Consider the following 13,266-nt stretch of genomic DNA (forward strand, 5'->3'; position numbering starts at 1 on the left):
ACTACAGGTAGCAATTTCAGAACTGGATGATCCGAAATTACAGAGATACATCAGATTCAATATCAGGCTTCTATAAAGTGAAAAAAGGTGTGTAGTTTTTTTTTTAATTTTTGTGTAAGCTTGGTTTAACGGAATTCAAAGGGCATAGTAAAGCATTATTATCGGTAACTGATGCCCCGAGGAAAGAAAATGCAAACACCTAGTAAGGAACCTGAAAGCTCTAGCATGACTCATGAAGAAGAGGAAGAAATGCTACATGATATATCAAAATTACAAGAACAAGTGCAACAAATGTCACGCTCACAAAAGCTAACAGAAGCTAAGATAAATGGCGTGGAATCTAAGATAAAGGGCATGGAAGCTAAGATGGAGGATTCGATGGCAAATTTGAAGATAGATTTGAAGACAGACATGGAAGAATTGAAGAAGTTGCTACAAGAAAGGGTCACTAATGGTGAAAAGGTAGTAAAGGAAACTCATGATGAGAACAAAAGAAATGTTAATCATGATTCCATAGACTCTAATGTTGGATCGAAGACTCACCATGTTCCAAAAATCGATATGAGGAAGTTTGATGGCAAGGATCCCGCCACATGGATATTACAGATGGAGCAATTCTTCGATCTCAATAATGTGCAAAACACACAAAAGGTACGTATGGCAACTTTATATTTGGAACCAAATCAGTTTGTATGGTATCAATGGCTTTGTTCTCGTAAACAATTTATCACTTGGGCAATTTTTACGGAAGAATTGATAGCACATTATGAGGATACAAAAAGCAACACTTTTTTTAGCCAATTGATAAGTCTCAAACAAAAGGGTTCAATAATGGAGCACATTGAGGAGTTCCAAAAATTGAACATAAGGGTAAAAGATATTCCAGAGGAGCATAGGATTGATGTGTTCATAGGGTCTTTAAAGGATAATATCCAACATGATGTGCGCCTTTGGGAACCTGATTCATTAGAGAAGGCATTCAGGTTAGCAAGAAAAATGGAAAGCAAAATTATGGCAACTAGGAAGCATACCATTCACAACTATAAAGACGGAAGTGTTGTTGCCCATAGTCTTCCACAACCTACAAGGTTGACACCACAACAATTGGAAGAAAAAAGAGCAAAAGGGCTTTGTTACAATTGTGATAGCAAATACACAAAAGGTCATAAGTGTGCTGAGAAGAAATTATTCTACATAGATTGTGAAGAGGAAGAAGAAAAGGAGCAAGAAAGGTCAAAAGAAGAGGATATATTCCAGGAACAAAGCCTAGATGAAGAACAAATAAATCCGACCATATCTTGTAATGCATTGGCGGGAATTACCACTCCTCAAACCATCAAGATAGAAGGACAAATCAAGAAGAAAAAGGTAATAGTGTTGATTGATTCAGGAAGCACCCACAATTTTATTCATTGTAGGGTAGCAAAAGAATTGAATTGCTTCCTATATCCAGCACCAGAGTGTCAAGTGATGATTGCAAATGGAGGAACAATAAATTGTTCTGGAAAGTGCCATAATATCAAGCTATCCATGGGAGAATATGTATTGACTAGCCCAATGCTTTCCATTCCAATGGGAGGTGCTGATGTTGTACTAGGAGTCCAATGGCTACAATCCTTGGGTACAATAGCTTTTAATTTTCAAGAACTTTTCATGAAATTTTCTGTGGAAGGAAAGGAAGTTGAATTAAGGGGTATTGCAGGGAAACCAGGAAAGATAATCAGCTCTAATGGCATGACAAAGCTTCTAAAAAAGGAGCAAAGAGGTGTAATTGCACAATTATGTTCGCTAGATGTTTCCACATTGGAATCATCTATTTCTCCAGATCTCCAAAAAGTCCTGGACAATCATTCCAAGGTATTTGAGACTCCCAAAGGTCTCCCACCTATGCGTGATCATGATCATGCTATTCATCTGATTCCAGGAAGTGTTCCTCCAAACATCAGGCCGTACAGATATCCCTATGTCCAAAAAAGTGAAATTGAACGTATGGTTGCAGAAATGCTAGAGGCTGGTATAATTCAACCGAGTCAAAGTTCTTTCTCAGCTCCAGTAGTATTGGTGCACAAGAAGGATGGATCATGGCGCATGTGTCCAGATTATAGGGAGCTCAACAAGCTCACTATTAAAGATAAGTTCCCCATTCCTGTCATTGATGAATTACTGGATGAATTGCATGGATCAATTTACTTCACCAAGTTGGATCTTCGTTCGGGATATCATCAAATCAGAATGAAGATTGAAGACATTCCGAAAACGGCATTTAGAACTCATGAGGGTCATTATGAATTTTTGGTCATGCCTTTTGGCCTTACCAATGCACCTTCAACATTTCAAGGTTTGATGAATTCAATTTTCAAACCATTCCTTAGAAAATTTGTGTTAGTATTTTTTGATGATATACTAATCTACAGCAAGTCTTGGAAGGATCATGTTGAACATGTTGACAGGGTGCTACAACTATTGGAGGAGAAACAATTATATGCAAAAAGATCCAAATGTTTCTTTGGAGTCCAGGAGGTGGAATATTTGGGTCATATTGTATCTCATGAAGGAGTTAAGGTAGACCCTAGCAAAATTAAAGCCATTAAGGAATGGAAAATCCCCACATCCATAAAGCATCTGCGAGGATTTCTTGGGTTGACAGGGTATTATCGCAAGTTTGTTAAGAATTATGGGAGAATAGCAGCACCTCTAACAACATTATTGAAGAAAGATTCATTTTCATGGACTTCGGAAGCAACAAAGGCCTTTGAACATCTTAAAGAGGCAATGTGCCAAGCACCGGTCTTAGCTACACCGGACTTCACAAAAACCTTTATTGTGGAATGTGATGCTTCAGGAAATGGAATTGGTGCTGTTCTAATGCAAGATGAAAGACCCATTGCTTTTGAAAGTCGTCCAATCAAGGGAAAGTTTTTAAGCAAAGCTATTTATGAGAAGGAAATGTTGGCAATACTCCATGCACTTAAGAAATGGCGACCCTACCTAATGGGAAGACACTTCAAGGTAAAAACGGATCATGATAGCCTTAAATACTTTTTAGAACAAAGATTATCCTCTGAAGAGCAACAAAAGTGGGTCACAAAGATGTTGGGTTATGACTTTGAAATCATCTACAAAAAAGGGAAGCAAAATGTGGTGGCAGATGCACTCTCAAGAAAGGATGAGGATGTGGAAGCATTGTTGTGTGCCATTTCTATTATCCAACCAGATTGGATAAACGAAGCAAGGGAGGAATGGAAGAATGACGAAGAAGTGTGGGCACTTATTCGAAAGCTACAACAAGATTCCAGTACTTCTGATACATTTAGCTGGCAAAATGATTCGTTATGGTACAAAGATCGCTTATACCTCTGTAAGAATTCCCAGCTAAAACAAAAGATTCTTATGGAATTGCACACTTCTCCCTTAGGAGGGCACTCAGGATTTTTAAAAACTTACCACAGGGTTAAGAAGGAATTTTTTTGGGATGGCCTTAAATCAGATATTCAAAAGTTTGTGGCGGAATGTTTGGTTTGCCAACAAAATAAAGTTGAAACAATTAAGACACCAGGTCTATTACAACCTTTATCCATTCCAAGCCAACGTTGGGAGGAGGTTTCAATGGATTTTATCACAGGTTTACCCAAGTCTGAGGGAAAGAGTGTCATCATGGTGGTAGTTGACAGACTTACCAAGTATGCACACTTTTGTGCATTATCACATCCATTTAAAGCCAGTACAGTTTCTACTGCATTTATGGAAACAGTTCAAAAGCTACATGGAAACCCAAAGATTATTGTAAGTGACAGAGATCCCATTTTCACTGGAAATTTTTGGACAGAATTATTTTCTTGTCTTGGTACTCAGTTAGCTCATAGCTCATCTTATCATCCTCAATCTGATGGGCAAACTGAGATAGTAAACAAATGTTTGGAAGGATATCTTCGTTGCTTTGTATCTGATAAACAGACACAATGGGTCAAATGGTTGCCTCTGGCTGAATGGTGGTATAACACTTCCTTCCATACAGCAACAAAAATGACCCCATTTATGGCACTTTATGGGTATCAACCACCATCCATCACATCATATTTAAGAGAAAATTCTAAGGTTCAGGCAGTGGAACATCACATCGAACATCAACAACAAGTCCTCCAACTCTTAAAGGATAACCTCGTGTTGGCACAAAATAGAATGAAACAACAGGCAGATCAACATCGCAGTGAAAGAAGTTTTGATGTAGGTGATTGGGTATTCCTACGGCTACAACCATATAAGCAAATGTCCCTAAAGCAAGCTAAGAAGGATAATAAATTATCACCAAAGTATTATGGTCCGTACAAGGTGTTGCAAAAGATTGGTACTATGGCATACAAATTGGAGCTTCCTGCAGCTTCTCGATTGCACCCAGTTTTCCATGTTTCATGTTTAAAGAAGGTTATAGGTGACAAGCTCCCAATTCAAACAATATTGCCAGAACTTGACGAGGAAGGAAAAATTATATTGGAACCGGAAGCAGTCACAGAAACAAGAACTCGACAGCTACGAAATCGATCAATTTCAGAGTATCTTATCAAGTGGAAGAACTTATCCGCTGAAGATTCCACATGGGAGGATGAGAATTTTATGCAGAAGTATCCAGAACTACTCAAGCGTTGAGGACAACACTTTTTTGAAGGAGAGGGGCATGTTGGGTCCCTATAATACTAGTGATTACCCCATTACTATTGTAGTTATACCCCTATTTATATTGTTGTGCCCCTATTACCCCCATATTGTTATTTCTGTGCCCCATAGAATCCCTCTATTGTTATTTTTGTGGCTTTATATTATTATTGTTAGGTCGGCTGGATTATATTGTGACTCCTTAGACTCCTATATATAGAAAGGAGGTTTTGTCATTTGTATCATCCAAGAATTGTTCATTTATGTAATGTAAAGGAGGTTGCCCCCTCGAAGAGGCTGAATTCTAAGGCGTGGATCTCTCTTTTCTATCTTTTTGTGAGCTGGTTTCATAACAGAAACAACCATTACTTTCCCTCCAAAACACCCAAGAAGCTTCAAAAAAGACTCTGTGGGTTCGTCACCATCTGCAGCGGCCTTGGCAATGAACCGACCGGTTTATGACAAAACCAGTTGGGTTGACCATTTATCGGTCGGTTTTTTCATAAATCGACCAGTTTGATTAATTTTTGTGATTTTTTTGGCGAAGTCAGCCCTTAAACTAGGTTTTTTTGCCTGATTCGATTCAGTTCCCTAATGAACCAACCGATTCGACCATTTTTCGGTTCATGCCAATTGGTTTTTAAAACTATGCTTACTTTCATCTTCGTTGACACAAGACGATATGATCCTCTGAGCGATAAACTAAATTGTTTGATTGAGAATGGATCTGACTATCCTTGATTAATCTTCTGTGGAATCTTCCAATCACTGGAATTTTGTAATGAATTGTTATCATAGGATTGGATTTTGCAAACTTCGGTATTCCTTGGAACATAAATTTTGTTGCATTCCTTGGAACATAAATTTGTAGCTTCCATTCTGAATGGTTCAAATATGTAGACTGACTTAGTTGTTTGCTCTTGTGATTTGGATGTCGATAAGGGGTTCTTGCGGTTTGATCTTGCCCTAATTTGTTTGTGGTGATTTCTTGTTTTATTGGGGGTATTTGATTTCTTTCAGGTTCAGAAATTGCTTGATTATTTGTGAGATCTTCACTTGAAATTTTTGTTGTTTGGACTGCAACTTTTGAGTATGTTTTCACTTCAACTGATTTATCCTCTTCTTGAGTTGTGATATTGATTGGATCGGTATTTGTTCCTTTATCTTTGACTTGGACTGTTACAATTGGAGACTTCAATACTTCTTCTTGAGTAAGTTGTTCTAATTTGTCATTTAGTGATTTCTTGTCACTTTTAAGCTTTTTTATTTGCATAAGCAGGGCTTGGTTATGATTCCTTAGACGTAAAAGCTCTTTGCTTTCTAGATTGTTGACTTTATTCTTAGTATCTTTCTCATCTTTAAATTTTGATTTGTTCTAATAACATTTGATTAAGGGTTTTTAAACGCAAATTTTCTTCTTCCTTTTATGCTAGATTCTTGTTGAATTTATTCTCGAGACATTCATTTTCTTCCTTCATTTTTTTTGTGTTTTTGCTGGAATCTTTGGACTTCTTGACCTTCTCAAGTAGTTTTTTATTATGGTCCCTTAGACGCAAAATTTCCTTGTCCTTTTCTGTTAATTTTTGTTTCAATTTTGCAAGTTTTTCCTCTTGTTCTGTCATTTGCACCAGTGCATCATCTTGACATTCTTTTGCATTAAATAATTTTCCACATGTTGGACAACATAATTCACAATTTTTAGGAATCCATGGATATTCAATGTATGTTATACAAAACGGACATTTAGTCCAAAATAATGATTGTTGTGTGGAACTCATCTTTTGTTCTTTTCTTGAATTCATAAACTAAAAAATTCTTTTAAATTGAATTTTTCCTTCAATATTGATTTTTTTTTTTTTAACAATTTCTCCTTTTATGTTTTTGACTTGAAATTTCCCTTTCCCTTTCCTATTTGGTTTCTTCTTTATAATATTTTTATAATTTTTGTATTTGGTTTCTTCTTTATATGATTTTTTTTAAAATCTTTATTTTTATCCTTATATATAATTCTTTTTTTCTTTTCAATTTTTTATTTTATTAAATTTATTTTGGAAAGGTAATCTATATTCTACTTTTTTTTTGATTTTTTTTAATGGCCAAAGGCTTGATGGCAGAATGGAGAAACTCTGAAATCTATGTAGTGGAACACTTGAATCTTGACGACAACAATGTTGACGAAAGTTTGATGGCCAAAGGCCAGGCTGGGCCAGACTGTTGTTGTGTAGTGGTTGAGCGGCCAAAGGATCGAACAACTCTGGTACCAATGTAATGAACAAAGTTTGTATACTTCAGAGGAATGCTCTGATACCAATGTAACGAACAAGGTTCGTATACGCAGCGGAGTAATCTTTAGAATACTTCGAAGACAAAGACATCCATTGTAGGACAAGTAATTGTATATTGAATATTATATAAAGAATTGATGAGATGATTACAAATGAAGGTGAGGACTTGCTTATATGCTTAGGCAGGCGCCCCTTCACAAATGGACATGTCTCTTCAATATTAACTATTAGTTAGTTTAATCATTAATTATGATTATTATTGTTTACATTATTTTTATGTTTTCTATAAATTATATTCATAACAAATTCAAATCACTACTTCTAATGCAAATATCTAGTTTTGGTTCCTGCAATGTTGCCTATGATTTTTTACAGTGAAACCCTTAGCTTTCAACTTTAATTTTTTTTTTGGTTGTCCTTGTATTACCTTCCTGGAACTTGAATTGTTGTTAGTGTGGCTTTTGTTTACTTGGGCGATGTGCTAGGTACTCCTTATTTTGCTACTTGTACTGTTCATAACTTGGAATTCTATTGACGTTTCTTTCGTCAAGAGTATACATATAATTTCATTTCATTTCATTTTTAGGAGTACTTACCTATTGCATGATATGCTAAATCTCTCGAGTAATCTTATCTTTTGTTTCATATATTCTAATCACATGGTTTATTAGACTTTCTTACTTTTATACAGCACTATATTATTGACTTCATTATTTTTGTAATATCCTTTTCAAGGAATTTTCTCCAGGATCAAATGGAAGGATGACCACAATGGGTGTTTATGTTCGTGATTTACTTCTAGGCCAGGTTAGTATCATAACCTTAAAGCTGTATCGCTCCAAGGAAGAATGAGCTTGTGTTGTGGATGTCTGATGCATTTGGTTGAAAGTTTATTTTATTTTTTCAAAATTAGTCTTAATGTACTTTTTTTTTTCAAGTACTCCATTATAATCCTTCTCATAGGACCATGCCGTGAATTTATCTTTGTTTGCAACTTCAGGAAATTACCTGTGCAAGTGTAGATTCTTTATTTGGTTTTTGGTATGGTGCTTCCATTTCAAGATTGGTGTTTTAGAGAAGTACATTCAGTCATTTAATATGTAATCTCGGTGCAAAGATTTTGGATGTCAGTTTCATTGTCTTGCTCTCTTGACCACTCATGGTTGTTCATGTGAGCCTTGAGCATGGGATCATCCTCTGGAGGTGTTATTGAAAGAGAACGCGAGCAGATCTTTATCAGCATCGCTGTAAAAGGTTTGTAATGTTGATCTTGAAGAAGTGATACATGGTCCAAACATGTTATGTGAACCAATCTGCTATGTTGGATTTTTGTGCTTTACTATTCTCGAAATCTGAATGGTAGATATCATGTAATAATCATCACATTTGTGTCCATACTATCTATATATTTTGTTGTGATATAAATGTATTCCTTTCTTCTGCTTGTTTAGTTTTCTTTATAAACCAGAAAATGTGTGCTCCTTATCTTGATATACTTCTTATGTTCGTTGTTTGAATGGAACTGAATGCTCAGGCCACACAATTTTGATTTCCTACAACATGCTTAAATGAAGATTTGGGTTTTTTATTCTGGCCTGCAGCAACTTACTTTGCTGACAGGCACATTTTGTATGGTTACTGGATATCAGAAAAAGTCCTCTCCCTCTTTTATTGTAAGGTTTTAATTTCAGTCTATATATAGACTGCCCCTATTCAAATAAATACAGAATTATTGTCAAGTTTTGCTGGTGATGTACTGTTCTCTGTAAGGGGACAAGGAATGTGATTTTGTTATGGTTATCTTCCGACAGTTTTGACATAAAAAAGTCATTGCCAAGTCTCACATATGTAGAACCTTTTTTTGATGAATTTCATAACTGATTTGCTTGTTCTATTGGATTTTTTTTTTCTTTCTTTGGGTGGGGTGGTGGGGTTTGTGGTTGATGGGTTTTCAAATTGTTGTTGTCTGATTTCATCTGTATGGAGATACGTCATTCATTGACTGCAAAAAGTTTACCTTTATAATGGCATGTCATATTTGTGATGAAGCTTGCTAATGCACGCTCGTCGCTGACTCAATCTCTGTGCAGTACTATTTTGATACACTTTTTCCTCGCATACCGGTACCTATCATGCGTCAAATTACTGCTCATTTGGAACGAATGAATCTTCCTACTCGGCATGCAGGAGTGACTGGTGATACTAATCGCCATGGATCAGATGACACTGCCCGAAGGCCACCATCAGTTAAAGCTGCTTTATCTGTGTCATTTGGCCAGCGTGCACCACATCGTGCTTCTACCCGAGATGCCTCACCTGTGCGTCGAACACTGCCTCGTGACAGGAATGGCAGTGATGCTATTCCAAAATCAACCAATGGTGATCGTTATCGTGATGCAGAAAGGGAGAGGGATAGAGACCAAGACAGGGAAACCAGAAACAGAGACAAGGAACATGACAGGGAGAGGAGCAGGGATCGTGTCAGGGATCATGATAGAGAGAGGAGCAGGGATCGTGACAGGGAGAGGAGCAGGGATCCTGCTAGGGACCATGATAGGGAGAGGAGTAGAGATTATGATCGGGATCGTGATAGAGATGAAAGAGGCAGAAAAAGCAGAGACAAGGAACATGACAGGGAAAAGAACAGAGATTATGACAGGGAAAGGACCAGAGACTATGACAGGGAGCGTGACAGGGAGAGGAACAGGGATTATGCTCGCATGCGTGACAGAGAACATGAAAGGAGTAGGGATTATGATCGAGATGGCAGAGATAGAGGTAGGGACAGGGACAATGATAGGAGGTTAAGGGAAAGAGAAACTGAGAGAAGATCTCGTGATAGGGATTCTTGGAGGAGTAGAAGTCGTAGTCCACGGAGGCATCAAAGGAGTGTAAGTGCTGAACGGCAACGAAGTCCTTTAAAGGAAACTATTAAAGAGAAAAGCTCTTTACCCAGTAATCTTGCTAAGTTGCATGATCTATATGGGGATTCAACTGCCAAAAAAGAGGATGAAAACGTTCTTTCCCATCCAAAGGATTCAAGCAGTCAAGATGTGATCCGCCTTGGTGGTACAACATGGAGGTAGCTGTGAGAAAGGGGTGGAATGGCAATAAATAATTTATGCATCAAGAATGTTACTAACAGGTTTCTCCTGTCATTCATGAATGTTGGCTCCAAAACATAGATGTAGCTTGATTTGTAAAATTAAAGGGTGGGAACATCTATAGAGTTGATTTGGTAACGACCAAGTTTGTGCACTGTCATGGAGCAAGATTGGTGTTCCATTAAGAACTTGTTTGAATTAATCATTATGGCAATCTTCATGGAGTCTCCCATCTTTTTCAAAATTCCAGATTATCAATTTCCTGGGTAGAGTTGTTCATATCTTACATTTCCAAGTATTTTAAAGAGAGGGGAACTTTCTGGTTGCATTGATGAATAATCGTGGTCAGGTTCGTGTAACCATTTCATAGTAGATCCTCTTATTCTGGTGGGAGAGTCCTAGCATAATTTGTCTTTTCGTTCTAGCTAAATGGTCTTTTAACAGAAGCTTGAATGATTTTCAATAATGCATATTAGTTCTAATTACATTTAGGAAGTTGTATTCCATTCTGGTTCTCTTACAAATTTTAATCTGAATCATTAACTAGTAGGTTTTCTCCAAAATACTATCATTTTTGTATTTGACAAACTTAAATTTGTATACATAGCAGAATTCCTAGCTATATATTTTATTAAGTACTGCTTATCTTGCATCAATATTTTTTTGCTCTTTATTTTGTGTGTTGCTTATATCACAACTTTTAACTTGAATTTACAGGGAACAATCTCCCAGGACATAAACAGAGTAACCCGATTAGTTGTCAATTCTATTGGATTTGTGATTTAGAGCTTCTGAAGGACCTGTGTTTTGTGAATGCCTCTCTTTAGTCGTGTGACCCTTTAATCCCGATTTCTGTCTCTGCATTGATGTTGATTGCTTCCCCTTTAGACTAGTGAGTTTCGCAAGTGGGATTTGGAAGCATCAAGATGATGTCTCTTCTGAACCTATTTTGAGGCCCAATTAGAGGTGAAATATTTTCTTCATGAAGACGATGGAGTGATTCCCCCATGATAAATTCATAAAGGATTTCCATTGCTTTTGTAGCTGATAGAAGATATGCTGTCCAAAACGTAAAACATGACATTCAAATTCATTGATGTTTATACCCCATTGCTCTTCCATCGTAGAAAATGTAATATGGTTATATTTTGAAGGTTGCAGTGCATTGATATCCTTTTCATTTCATTGTAAACACTTTTTCACTCTTGTATTTCAGATAAATTGTATCACTTTTTGAGTTAAAATCTTCTCATGATAGCCCAACAAATTATCAGTTGTGTTTATTCTTGATATGTGACTAGGGGAATCTGTAACTGGGCCAGTTTTGTAATTGTGTGACATGGTTGCTTTCAACCACTACCACTATTAACCCCTATTCATGGGCTTGCCATCAAGCTTTCTCCGGACATGTTATTAAATCAAAATACCCTACTCTTTATCTTAAGTAACTGCTCTCTCCGTTGCCTACACCATTTGAATAGGAGATTTCCACTCAGATTCAGTTTGTTTTCCTTCAGTTTTTTCTAAAAAGTCTTCAAATTCATTTCTGTGTACCCGTGTTAATGCATGTGTATTGTCTAATTTTTGTGAGGATCCGTGGTATCAATTTGCTTGAGCGGGTATTCAAACCGAGTTCTGTGGCTGTATAACTTGTTTTACAACAATACCGTGAGACTCTTAAGAACTAATTAAACTCACTCTCTAATAAACACCAATATATTTACCTTGTCAGCCACTTAAATGGAATTGCCCAAATGACGAATAAAGTTATTGTTGAAGAAGCAAATTCAATCAGCACATTAGACGGTAGTCCAATTTGCTTATTTGAGGCTCATTTGATTCTCAATTTATGGAGCGGTATTTTATAAGAATTCCAAAATGCAATTAAGGGGACTAGCCCATTATCTATACAACTTTAGAAACCACTTTAGAGAGATGTCTATACTAGAGACCATAGTGAAGATAGCATCCTATCATTTTCTTTGGATAGTTGAATGATAACCATAACAATAGTCTACTTTTTAAGTGTCATTCTCAATGTCTTTTAGACTTTCTTGGTTTTGTAACTGATTTTCTAGTTGAGTTGTATACATCGATTCAGTTTATCTTAGTCATTACAGACTTATTTTATTAACATAGATATTTGGTATAAGTGATTGCCAATGTCCTTGATTTATATATGTGAATCTTGATTTGAAATGCAAGAAATTTTTGAAATTTTTGGTAATAAATCAACTAGGGAAAAATAAATGATACTAGATAGTTTTAAGGTTAAATCTATTGGTCATTCAGAGGTGTAGAACTTTTATATTTCTTATAAAAGTGTGTAATTTATATATATTGTGAGATATGATTATTGATGGCTATGTATTCTTGAGAGAGTAAATGATTGGTAGTTATATGTGAGGGAAAATTAAAATGAGTTTATATATATATATATATTCCAAGTTTAAATATTTTTTTATTATGATTTTTTAAATTTAGATTTTTGTGATGTATTCTGATTTTGATAGTGTTTTCGGATTAATCACGTTATAAGTTTTTGAACCATCTAATGTGGTTCATTGTCAAGACGGGAAAAACTGGAAAAAACTAATCTGTAATCTTGTTTAAATAGGAGAGATGCATCCAGTTTTAAAAATAGCCGTTAGAAAAATAAAATATTTTAATGAAAAGTTAAATGTTGAATTAGAGAATACGTTACTATATATATTCTTTTAATAAATTGAATAAATCAATATATAATATTATATTATAAAAGTCTAAAAAATCAAACAGTGGGTTTCATAATCCAAAACTTTTAAATATACATAAATAATCTAAAACTTTCAAATATAATTAAATTATAACATGGTGTAAACTTATATATTTTGAATATTATATTATATCATATTTTATTTGAATATTATATTATTCCAATTAGATTGACAAAATATCGGAATAGTATATTGATTAACATAATTTGAAATTTAATTTAAATAATCTAAGATTACAAAAAATATTTGTTAAAAACTTACAATAAACATATATTATAACTTTAATTATAATAAATCTATCTTTATTTTGAATATATAAAGCAAAGAAAAAATGAAAACAATTGAATATATAAAGCAAAGAAAAAATGAAAACAATTAAGTGTAAAAGATTTCAGTTAAGTTGGGGTTCTATTAGTTTTATTTGTATATTTCATTTTATTTAGTTTTATTTGTATATTCCATTTTATTTAG

General features: G+C 35.2%; 1 protein-coding gene across 2 annotated transcripts in view; it reads left to right on the forward strand.

Moving 5' to 3' along the window:
• Positions 1 to 10,371, forward strand: part of LOC149208913 (uncharacterized) — an 86,785-nt gene extending 76,414 nt beyond the window's left edge. For both annotated transcript variants that reach the window (XM_089396204.1, XM_089396205.1), the window contains 2 exons: positions 7,671 to 7,742; positions 9,026 to 10,371. In XM_089396204.1, the coding sequence (XP_089252330.1) occupies positions 7,671 to 7,742; positions 9,026 to 10,021 (1,068 nt within the window). In that variant the 3' untranslated portion in view covers positions 10,022 to 10,371. The remainder of the gene's footprint in view (positions 1 to 7,670; positions 7,743 to 9,025) is intronic.
• Positions 10,372 to 13,266: the final 2,895 nt, after the last annotated feature.

The sequence above is a fragment of the Pinus tabuliformis genome, chromosome 1_2, assembly GCF_031772625.1.
Source record: "Pinus tabuliformis cultivar Carrire ecotype Pingquan chromosome 1_2, CPIR1, whole genome shotgun sequence".
In the NCBI taxonomy this organism is placed as follows: domain Eukaryota; kingdom Viridiplantae; phylum Streptophyta; class Pinopsida; order Pinales; family Pinaceae; genus Pinus; species Pinus tabuliformis.